Source organism: Plutella xylostella, chromosome 25 (genome assembly GCF_932276165.1).
Source record: "Plutella xylostella chromosome 25, ilPluXylo3.1, whole genome shotgun sequence".
NCBI lineage: Eukaryota > Metazoa > Arthropoda > Insecta > Lepidoptera > Plutellidae > Plutella > Plutella xylostella.
In genome coordinates this window covers 2,615,275-2,627,600 of record NC_064005.1, presented here as the reverse complement: position 1 = coordinate 2,627,600, position 12,326 = coordinate 2,615,275, and the positions used below count along the sequence as shown (strand labels likewise).

The window sequence follows — 12,326 nt, the reverse complement described above, 5'->3', positions numbered from 1 at the left end:
CTTTATTAATAATATAATTTATTACATATATTATCTACTAAGTATCTATATACATATTCATACAATACGAACAAATGAAACAATGATTTTCAGTACATTTACATCAACTAGTAAAAAAATAAAATCTAGGAGAGAGCATAATGTTACACATTTATTTAACCTCTCTAATATCTATCATATTAAATTCCTAGATTTTTCAATGCAACCAAAACGTTTATTTAGTTAACTTTAGCTGACATTGCACTATATTAATGTACATAATACATAAACCAGCAATGGTAACATTTGATATAATATCAAGAAAATAATATCACCCGAATCTTACAAACGATAAAAAATACATTCTTAACCCAAATTATATCTTAAATAAATACCAATTAAATTATCACAAATCATAAAACATTATTGTAATCACAAAATATAAAGCAATACCTAATCATCTTATTGCCAAGTGTGATAGAATGCTGATAAAAAAACTCGAAAGTCAACATATAAAATTAAATAATTGATTGTACATTGACAATGGACACAATATTTTTCACCAAGAAATGCTCATAAATACAAGTTTTTATTGTCCCACGAATTATAATTATAACACTGGTAAGCCACTCCTCCAATCACTTTCCCAACAACCGCCCTTTCTACAATGAACAGGTAGAAACAGAGAACATAGAATATTAAATTGATATTCAACTAGTAAAAAGCACTATTATATTAGTGAGAAACATGAAATATCGAAATATGCCATTAAAATTATCTCAGAAACTAGGGGAACTGAAATTTCACGAGAGTTATTGGATGTGTGGCTGGACCTTTTTCAACCATTTGTATTCCTTTTAACAGCCTCAACCCTCACGTAGTACTCGTAAAGGCAACTTAACTACTCCAAGCTTAAAATTACCATTAAAAACATAAGCCTCGAATAAGTAACCTAATCGCGTTTATCCACTGCGGCCGTCACCAAGACTCAAAATCTGATTATAGTATAACTAACTGCTGGAAGAATGACCTAAATGCATACGCCAGCTGCCACCAGATAAGATAATTTGGTTTTCTTATACTTTACCTAGTTTATAACATGGACTTGAATGTGTACATTTCGACAGGCCAGCCATAGTAAATATATCAAATCACTCTTAACTTCTTTTAGCCCAACAAGAAATTTAACTATATATTCATACAAATACGACAAACAATTTAATTTAACATTTAAGTACAATTTATAGATAATAGAAGTATAGTCCGAATCGCACTTGGGCGGTTAGTTAAACAATTTAGTTAACCCGAAACACCCCATTTTCATCATTAACTCCACCCATTCACACATTCGTCCCGTTGACGGCGGCAGTGGACCCCTACAGCACATTCGCGAAGTTGGCCGCCCAGTCGGCAGGTCAGTTGAGGAACCTGATGGACATCTTCTGCTCCACGTCGGTGCGCTCCAGCGCGCGGCAGAACTCCTCGAAGCAGATCATCTGGTCGTTGTTGGTGTCCGCCTCCAGTATTGTGCGTTCAGCTATGCTGGTCAGTTGCTCTTCGCTGAGAAGAATTAAATAAGTAGTTGTGGTTATTGTTTAAATTACAATCCTTCTCAAAATATGTGGTCTTATGAATTGCACTTTTACTTCGCTTTCAGTTGTGATAAAGCCTAGGTTGCTGGATTTATATCATTTCCCCATATAAGATTACCATAATTATCATAGCCTCCGCGCAATCGCTTGTTTGTAGCACAACTCACAAGTAGGTGTATATGTATGTATAGGTGTAATGGTTTCAAGGCCGAAGCAAGGGTTACATAAAAAAAATGTGATTTTTCCGATCAGTATCAGGGAAATTAATTTGGGAACTGCTACTTTATTCTCTTGTTTCTTCTGGCTTGAAAATAACTATCCAGCCTATTCTCCAATACCATGTTACGAAAAAATGAGTTTGGAATCCACCAAAAGTTTTTACTTGGTATAGCAATCATAACACAATACCTGATATTGACTCCGACCATCATGTGTAGAATGGCGAGCAGCTCGTCCCTGGAGATCTTGCCATCATTGTCCAGGTCATACATGGAGAATGCAACTGTAATGTGAATACAAAAATATTTGTTGTTAAAATTTGTAATGAAATACCAACATAAATACCCAATGGTAATCATAGTGTGCTGACTGCCAAGCCACACCACCAGACCTGGTCCCAGGATCCTCCCTTTGCAGGGGGGATGCTTCCTTTACATCTCCACAAACCTTTTATCCCAAATTAAGTTTTAAAACATTTGTTCACTCTTAATGATGATTATATGACTGTATACTGTACTTACATCTGAGCTTTTCCTCCCGGCTATTCAGCTTGTTCTCCCTGTTTTTCCTAATGGGCCGGAAGTGAGCCAGCACCCTCATGAACTGCAGGAAGTTGACTCGGTCGTCGTGACTCTCCGCGAAGAAGGAGTGCACAATCCTCTCACTCAGAGGGTTGATGGCGAGCTCGGGGATGCGGAGGAAATCTTCCCGAGACAGAGTGCCACAGTCATTCTTGTCCAGTGATGTGAAGCGCGAGTACAGGCGCTCTATTTGGTTTGGTGTGACTATAAAATGAAGGAAGAGGGTTATTTTGAGCTATTATTAATGGTTTTATAATGATGTTTTGTTTCATAATCTGAATGCAACCATATCTAGAATATCTACAGAACTCTGACCTCTAAGAATGTGGTGTAAATAATAAGTATACGTCTTGATATTATAACTAAGCTCAGATAAAAGTGGTTTAATAAAGTGTGCTTACATCCTGTTTCTTCTTGAATTTGCGCAATTTCTTCTTCCCTCAGTAACAAAGACGACTTATTTCCCATTTTGGTAGGATATCACTGTATATTCTGTCCGTATTTAGGTGGCACCGTTTAAAGGTGATATTACAAGCACTGCAATCCAACTAAACGATAAAAATAATTGATTTTACACTCAGTTCAGTCACACACGGTGTTCGGTATAAGTAGGCAGGATTTTATTACTGAGTAAAAATAATCGAACTAGATGGTTCAACAAACAAAAGTGGCAGTGTCTATTGCAAAGGTTTGTTTTTATGGTTTGTACGACCTTTGGAATGGTACATGATAAAGATACGGAAAGTATAAAATGCAACGACGAGCGAAAGGAAAATGACACAATCACAAAAAGTACGATCTATCGACACTGACAGATGACAGTTGGTTGACCATCGTCAGCTGTCTCAGGCTGCACACTCAATCGCCGCCGCCGCTACCGTGACAAATACAAATCCTTATTCTAAGTATTCTAATACTTTTAAATGTTTGTCTTAGTTTTTTGGAAAGTGATACTATGTTTCGAACATTTTCAATGAAATTCATTGTGTTACTAGCTTACAAAAATAAAAAACCATTTCCGGTGATGCCTGTTGATTAAATGTTTCACGCGTTTTGTTTACTTATTCGATGTTTTGCGGCTGAAGTTTCTGAGTTGCTTGGAAACTGAAATATTGTGACTGAAGTTTCAGGCACTATAAAAATAATTTGTTTACCTTTGATTTGATTTGTTCATAAGTAATATTATTTACCATTAACGTTCAATAAATAAATTTAAATATAACCGAAGTTTAGTGTACCTACTATGAGTGTCGTTATAGGTTCAAGGATAAATTCCGAGATTGCGCAGGATAAAAAGATTTCAGAGTTAGATGTATTGGATCCAGTGTTGGAAGCAAATGATGAGAGTGCACAGAGTGAAGAGTTCGAAAAGCTGCCAGAGGAGTTTCAAATCGATGAAATTCCGCCAAAGATCTTTGCACAGAAAGATGTAAAGGAGCCATTAACTATAGAGGCATTGAACAATGTTATTTACGAACTTGGAATAGTAAATTTATGCTGGCCCGAAATATCTGAGCCTGTATTTGAGCCAAGGTCGTGCTTTCCAAAAAGTTATTATACAAACAGTAAGAAAGAAAGGCTTCTGTTGGCATATGCTGAAAACTTTCGCCGACAGTATCATTTTCATTTCAAGAACCGCTTGCCGTTGTTATTAGAGGCTCCAAATGAATGTGGTTTACAGGTAAATTAACACTTTTTGATGAAAATGTACTTTTTAAACTTTAGTACTAGTCAATTAAGTAGAGATGGCGTTGATAGATCATTTCAGTCACATTCAAAACTGAAAAGTAATAAGTTTGTTAATCACTGCAGTTACCTAAGTTATTTATGGTTACAACTGTTAAAATAGTTTAGAGTATCTAATATAAAGTACGTATTTATTTTCCTTAATAGAAAATGGTGTGTACGACTATAAGGCCGACGAAGCTGTGTTTTGCTGATACGAACACTTGGCAAGGCGTTGCTTCTTTGGTGGCTGATTATTTCGATTATGAGCCATTGTCCAAGCCGATGTTACACGTGAGTACTGTATCATAATCATATTCAAAATCGTTATGAAATATGAAGAAATTAAGGAACGATAAAAAAATCCTGATTTGCTACTTGCCAATAGATGGCGTTTTATAATTGTCTACTGAACAATAGATGGCAGCACTGTACTAAAAGTTTTAAATTCGTTACAATCAAAACAGTAATTTTACTTTACTTTCTTCTCGGTCAAGGCTGTATGATTGTATATTATGTTGTTCTGTTTCAAAACTAAGACTTATGTATTGGTCATCGATACTTGGCAATGAAATTTCCTATTAGAAGCAGGATGTGATGTACCGGTCAAAGCCACCTTAACTTGCAACCAATGCAGGTAATTCAATCAAATTTTAGTGTGATCGCTTTAGAATTGCATCATGTGTCTGAATAGTGACAGAGCTATACCGTATCCCTCGTTGTTTTGATTTAGTTAGTATGGGAGTCATACAGGTGGTTGTTACAGTGGATTCAGTTGAAATGGTTTCGTTTTGATTTAGGATAGTTAGGTTATTATTTGTTGTGTGATGGATATGGATAATATGGATATGGATAAGAAAATAAAACTCAGTTCATTAAGGATCAATCAAATATAATCAATCAACATTTCGAGATCACAAACTCTGTTTTAATATTAAGAGAATTATTTGTAATAATTTCCAATTAGGTATCAATTTTGTACAAAATATCATCTCTCGAAGATAAGCCTCCATGACCGCAGAGACGGATTTTCATACGAAATGCAACGAAAGTGCAGTTTTCACATTGCAAATGCGGAGGAGACAATAAGACTTTGAACTCTCGAATAAATTATCTACTAGGTACTTGTTGCGCACCGCTCGGCGCTCGGAGGTCTCTATAGTCTGGACAATCTCTTCAGCCTCACCTCAATAACACTCTATTAATTAGGAATGTACTTACATTATTAAAAATCTCTCAATAATTTATAATTTTGATCACAGTTTCCTTAACTGTTAACGTTAACGTATTATACAATTCCGAGTGACATCGAGAATATCTATCATATAAAATACTGAGCAATAGAAAACAATGACACGGCGTGCACCAGCCCTTAACTTACTGTCACCGTGAGCGAGTGGACGCAGTGGACGCGGGGGCGCGCCGCAGCCAGTGGACGCGGGGGCGCCGCCCACGCCCGGCTTGAGGTAGAACATAGGGTCCAAGTATACCTACCGCGGGTACAACTAGGAATGTAATCGACATCATTATGGCAACATACAGCGGACAGTACCCGATCCTAACTACAATATCGTAACATCAGTGCGCAAGAACAGAAACACCGATCGGCTAAGTTAAAATATTTCCATAGAACTATGCACCTAACATTTGATACATAAACAGATCATCTATTAAACTTGACAAGCGTGCTCGGGGGCGCGGGTGCGCGGAGCGCGGGAACGATCGGAACAATAAATATACTCTACCGCTTAGTCTTAACACTAGAGGAAAATAACGCATAGCTTTTCTTTTAGAACAAAGAAATTACGCAATTTTGGCTACACATATCACAAGTGAACGCTTACTGGCGACGATATAAATTACTATTTACAATAATTGAAGTAATCCCTGTAGGTCTCGAGTGGCGTGTGGGCCGCCTACTTGCGCTGGGCGGGCGCGAGGGGCGGCGCGGGCGCGGGCGGCGCGGGCGCGGGCGGCGGGGGGGCGCGGCGCGCGCGCAGGTTGTGCAGCAGCGCGCGCAGCTGGTGCAGGTGCATGCGGGTCACGGCGGGGTCGCCGCTCGCCTCCAGCCACGCCAGGAACTTGTCGCCGTGCTCCAGCGCCTCGCGCGCGTCGCCCTCGCCGCCCGCCGCCGCCGCCAGCGAGTTGTTGTTGTTGTGGAACAGCAGGCTGTCCAGCACCGTGCGCGCCTTGGCGCCACCGCGCGCCTCCGCACTGGCAGGCTCCTTGTGCTCGGGGGCGTCGCCCGCGCCGCGCGCGCCCTCGCCGGCCGGGGTCGCGCCCTCCTCGCCCTTGCCCTTCACGAGCTGCGAGTACAGGATGTTCTCGTTGGTCTTGTCGCGCGGCAGCTGCGCGGGCACCTGCGCCGCCGGCTTGAGCTTGTCGTCGGGCGGGGGCAGCGCGCCGCCGAACTGCTTGTAGTACTGCCACAGCCAGGAGTTGCGGTTGTAGTCGTGCGCGGTGGGCGCGGCGGGGGCGGGCGCGGGCGGCGCGGGGGCGGCCTGCGCCTGCGACAGGTCCAGCATGGCCTGCTGCGTCTTGAGCCAGTACCAGAGCGTGTCGTCGACGGGGTCCTTGGGCTTGCGGTGCGCGTGGTGGTCGTGGTGCTTGCGCTTGTCGCTAAGGTTGAGCGCGGCGGGCGCGGGCTTGGGCGAGCGCACGGAGCGCAGCGCGCGCGCCGGCGCCGCGCCGCCCGCCAGCGACAGCGCGGGGTTGAGCTGCGCCAGCAGGCTCAGGTTGGTGGCGATCTCGTTGAAGCTGAGGCCGAGGTGCGAGTGGGACAGCTGCGGCGCAAGATGCGCGAGGCCGGACAGCGGGCTGATGGCGGACATGGAGGCGCTGGCGCCGGGGTCGTGGCGGCGCGGGGCGGGGGGCGCGGCGGGCGCGGGGTCGCGGCGCGTGGTGAGCTCCACGGGCTCGGCGGGCGGGGGCGCGGCGGCGGGCGGGCTGGGCGGCGCGGGGGGGGACTCGGTGCGCGCGCGCTTGGCCGGCTCGTCGCTGGCGTCAGTGTCGGGCGAGGAGCGGCGGGACGACATGTAGCGCAGCTTGTCCTCGTTCTTGCACCAGCCGCGGAGGGTGCTCTCGGGCACACCGATGTCGCGCGCCACGGACGCCTTGGACTCGCCGTCGTTGACGCGCTGGATGGCCTCGATCTTGTCTCCGGCCGTCAGCGCGCGCATGGGGCGCTTGCCCTTGCTCGACATCGCGCCGCCACCAGATCTGTAACAACACGAGACACTATGTTAATTTTATTGCTAACGGTACTAAATTACACAATATAATGTGCAGAAGTAATCCTGAAATGTAAAAGATGCATTAGTATCCCGACTATATTCGTTAAAGAGCGTATCCGTTACAAAAATAAAGTTTTGGCTCGAGCGATTATTTCGAACGCGAAATACCTAATTAGCGGCTACACGCTAATGAGCTGAGAAGCGGTGATGACACAGAGTTCACTGCGACCGCCGCCGCCGCCGCCGCCGCGTCAATCACACAAACAACACGGAGCGATCAGCCGGCCATTCAACCTCTCCGCTGAAAAGGTCCAACACCAAGTACCAACCGAAACTCCCTGAAGAATAAAACCTTAATTACCAACGCGTAACTTCAGTAATCGGGTGCGTGTTTTATCGCAAGTGTCGGCTATAAAGTTGCGAAAAGATAAACAAAAAGAAGACATAAAATTATGACCTACGACAAGCGAGCGGCAAAAGTTGCAGGGGTCATTGACTCGGTGACTTTGCAGCGAGGCCGCTCACTCGGTCAGCGCTAGATGGCGCCACTAGGCGGGCCTGGCGATGTTTGTGCTGTTTATGATTGTGGCTTTACAATAAAACATGTTTAGTCGAGAAACATGGTAGTGTTGTTATTGGGAAACTTGAATATTATTTTAATAACTATAATTATATACAAATTTACTCATCATTACAATTTTCCGCGGAAATGGGCCATCGATCATGGCAGTTTCATTAATTTGTTTTTTTATTAGACAATAAAATTATATCACCGATAAATTCAGATTATGGTGAATTTATATGATTAATACTACTTTTTGCGTGATTATATTTACATTTACTACCTTTATTAGCTACCTCTGTAACCTCTGTTATGGAATTCAAATCATTTATATTTTATGAATCTGGATTATAAATAAATTATGCATAAGATAAAAGCATCTTTACGATTTTTTATTATACCAACTACATAATATACTACATGTACATTTCAAGAACATAGAATAAACAATAGTTATGTTTTGATGAATGAAGAAAGTTTTTGGAAAATTAAACTTTCTTTTGCTACGCAGCTACGCCGTAGCAAGGGGCTGTACATAAGATGCTACGAGCTGCAAAATTAGTTATGACTTTTATAACAATATTTCATAAAATTGGCAAAATTATTACTTTAAAAACGGTAAAATATCTTATTTTTTGGCGTATTCGTGATTTAGATAACTTTTAATCGAGTCTTTATTTTTATAAAAAACTTCATTTCGGCTACTTTAACCACTTTTTGCGAGTAAACATAAGAACTAGAGTTTTAATAAGCCTATAACGGAACTGTTTAAAAGTACCCACTTATTATTTATGCACTACAACATCAGCATTGGCCTACTGCACCACTGAAACAATTCTGAAACTTTCCCTATTGTCGTCTAACAAGTTCTGTAAACACATGTAACTGAAGCCTGCACTCGCCGGTGCGTCACAAGTTCACAACAACACAACAACTGTGCACTTACTTGCGGGGCACGTGCGCGCCGCTGACTATGTCCGACAGGTCGGCGATGATGGCGTCACACATCCACACTTCGGCACTAGCACTGGCAGGAGGAACAGCGGACCTCGGTCCTGGGCACGTATAGACTAGACGCGGGAGAGAGCGGCGACGTGCTGTGTTCGCGGCGGCGGGCGCGGCGCGACTGTGCCGTGATAAGGCCGCGGGCCGCGACCGGCCGCGTCTCCTTTGTGTCCGTCCGTCCGGCCGCCCCCCCCGCCGCCCGCCGCGTCCCCCCGGCCGTGACATCCCCCCGGCCGCGCCCCCCGCCGCGACGCCGGCCCCCGCACTTTATTATCGCAATTAATTCCTCAGCCGAAAGTTTCGCGGCGCGACTTGCAACAACTTCCAACTACGCACCCGACCTCCAAGTTGCTAAAGTTCGTGCGTCTAATTAGTGCCGCCCCCAATTTTATAAGAGTTGTAAATAAATAATGAAAGTTAGATTAGATTATCTGAGTTGCGGGTGAGATTCGGTCGTTGGGCGCCGCGGCCGCACAAGTTGCGAAGTGGCAACTCGGTAACGCCGCGCGACAACTCGACAACAACTTGGAATGTTTTATGAAATATTCAGCCGCTATCGATAGTTGCCGTCTTCGTTTTGATTAAATTTTCGCTGGGAAGCAAAAGGAAGCTTTTATTACTGAATGTTGCTTTCTACAATATAATATGAAAACTAATTTCATCAACAAAAACATTAGTGATTATATGTGTATTCATTCTAATCATAATACGAATGTGTGCCATAAATTAATATGGCGAGATTGAGCTGAAATACTTAACATTTTAGTTCATAAATACATCGCCGATTTAAATAACAGCGATCCCGGGAATAACCCTAGAAAGCTAATAGATTAAGTTACCCGCGGGACCGACATAGGTGCTTAAAGCTACAACCAGCATGATTTTTTTTATTAAACTACCTTTCTACTTACTAAGTAATTAAAGCAATCTTAACCATAAGATAAACTTGATTCTTCAATTCCATTATATTCTAGCTAAAACTAATATGAGCTAATATGAGCTTTCTGAAAAAGCTCAATTTGGGTTCCAAAACAAAACATAATTATGAAATATACTTGTATTTGTATTTTCAGTTAGTTTTTAGGTTTAGCGGGGGTTTAATGTTTAATAGCAAACGCAATATGTGCAGATATGTATCTTCGTGACAGTCCTCTGCGGTGTTTGTCGCAGTGGCACTCACCGAGCCCCCGCCAGCCCCCGCCAGCCCCCACCAGGCCGACGCTCGGAGCGCGAAGGTCCCGCGGTGACCTCGCCAGCCCCGGCCAGTCAGACACGTTTCAGCCGACACGCTGAAAAAACATAAAAACGGAAGTCCAGGTCCGAAAACGTGTATGTGTAATACGTGTTTACGAGGATCGCGGTGATATTCTGGTTATGCTTGTGGGAATAACTATTTGGTAAATAAGTTCAGGGCATATGACTTTATTCTAAGCGCAAAATGCTTATGGGTACTCATGGAAATAAAACTTGTTAATATTTTAGGAGCTATGATAGTGCTGATTAAATTAAATAACCGGGATTTCTTATTATAGAAAGGACAGATACAGGATATCTCCTTGACTTTCATTGACCACAACTTAAACCCCGCTCTGCTCAAAATCTGTAAATTATGGATTCTAACGCTAAAGGTATACACACGTATGTATATAATCGTACACTACACACATATGTATATACGTACACCGAAGTGAGCAGTAAATGTCAATAGATGGCGGCGGGCGCGTGACGCGCCGCGAGTATCTTCGCTTTTAAAGCACAAATACCTAACTGAATACCTCATTCCAGTCGCATCGATAACCTCACTCACATCGACCACCAAACCAAAATTTTGTGTCACCAAAAGTAGCGTAGTTGTTGATTATGTAATTTATGGCTTATGGCCAGATAGTTTTAATGTGCATTAAAAAATCGGTAAATAACATATATATTTGATACTTAGACAAAAAAAGACGTGTGCTTATTTATATGGTGAAAAGGCAAACAATACACGAAATAATTCTAAAACTCCTAAAGGTAAATTAGCAAGCGAGCTACCCACTTTTTAATCCATACTTCTCAAATAACAATCCTCTCGCTACATTGTTTACTCAACGCACGTTTTCACCGTCAACCCGACGCCCACTATCGAAAGCCTTCGAATCAGCCCCAGCGATCGTCTGGCAAGGAGCCAAGTCCCATGGTCTCCTAGTACCGCCCTGACCAGGCGGCCGCACTGGCTCAGCGTAATGCCTCCAGCAGCCGAGGATTCACGCGACGAGATATAGCCGACTGTGAAATAGGTGCTTCGGTTAGAAGAGCAGTCTATGATTCCTGAGTTCCTGGTATTTTGTTTTGGAGTTTTCTTTTGAAGGCCTAAGTATGGTGTGTATGTAAGTTATAAGTTGGACGTAATAAATGTTGATTTGTGTTAGATACGCAAATAAATTCCCTCTGCAAGCTCGTAGCTTTTTAGCTTCTAACATAGCTAAACTTTCGACGAAAATTCACTAACGAAAAATATTTTAGAATACCTACATTGTTGTTTCGAGTTTAAAGAGAAAACATATAAAATCTATTTCAATGTTTCTGTAAATTATGTCCGCACTAGTTTTGTGGTGTGATTTGTGTCTGTACCGCACATTTACGGTGATTACGACGGTTCTAAGAAATCAAATGATGAGTGAGTTAGTGGAAGTGCAATACAGCTCGTTAACGCCATCACTGTGTGGGCTCGTGACGCCAACTGTAATGCAATAATACCCGTTAAATTGTAGTTTACTGTACACACACAATAGTAACTGCCATGCAAGACTTCATACTTTTTGGCCACAAGAACATCTTTCGATGATGTTCGTGGTTGCCAAGCCAAATTGTCATAAACAAAATTGTTCAAGCTACTCGTTCGAAGGTTTATCCTTCTCTTCAGCCGCTAACTTTCCTTACTCCCTACCATCCTCAGCATTTCCAGCGAATAGCCGGAGTACCTCAAGGAGGTAGTCTTAGACCACGGTTATAGACTATAGACCACGCACACATGAACGTGTCAACACAGTCGCGGGTATGTGTGTGTGTGTGTGTGTGTATGCTGAGACGTACGTACAAAGGGCCGAGCGGCGATCGGCGCTGTATTTTGGGTAATGCTGAAGGCGAGGATATGTGTAATGATGGATGTGACATGCATGAGGGAGGCTGTTGGTGTTAGTTTTAGCAATTGGTCTTCATTGTGTTTGTCTAGTGGAACAGTGGCAAATGTGGCAAAGTATTTTTTATTATTATCAATATTTTGGTACCTACATTTTGTAAAATATACATAAATTAAATCCTCGTATAGTATAATAAAAAAATAGTTATGGTTTTGAAACGAGCATTTACAAATTAATAACTCAATAAAATCTTGATACAAAAGAAAGTTTTGTTCGTAGCAAAGGTCACGGCGTAGCGCTACGCCGTA

General features: G+C 42.7%; 2 protein-coding genes across 2 annotated transcripts; both read right to left on the bottom strand.

The window, feature by feature from the left end:
* Position 1: 1 nt before the first annotated feature.
* Positions 2–3,172, bottom strand: LOC105380559 (calcineurin B homologous protein 1). The gene is made up of 4 exons (XM_011550140.3): positions 2,773–3,172; positions 2,312–2,575; positions 1,980–2,073; positions 2–1,539 (listed from the first exon to the last, which is right to left on the bottom strand). The coding sequence occupies exons 1-4, from the start codon at positions 2,837–2,839 to the stop codon at positions 1,395–1,397; spliced, it is 570 nt and encodes a 189-aa protein (XP_011548442.1). The 5' UTR covers positions 2,840–3,172; the 3' UTR covers positions 2–1,394.
* A 1,799-nt stretch (positions 3,173–4,971) lies between these two features.
* LOC119691009 (protein distal antenna) lies at positions 4,972–9,075 on the bottom strand. Its single transcript, XM_038107238.2, has 2 exons — positions 8,838–9,075; positions 4,972–7,315 (listed from the first exon to the last, which is right to left on the bottom strand). The coding sequence occupies exons 1-2, from the start codon at positions 8,897–8,899 to the stop codon at positions 6,013–6,015; spliced, it is 1,365 nt and encodes a 454-aa protein (XP_037963166.2). The 5' UTR covers positions 8,900–9,075; the 3' UTR covers positions 4,972–6,012.
* Positions 9,076–12,326: the final 3,251 nt, after the last annotated feature.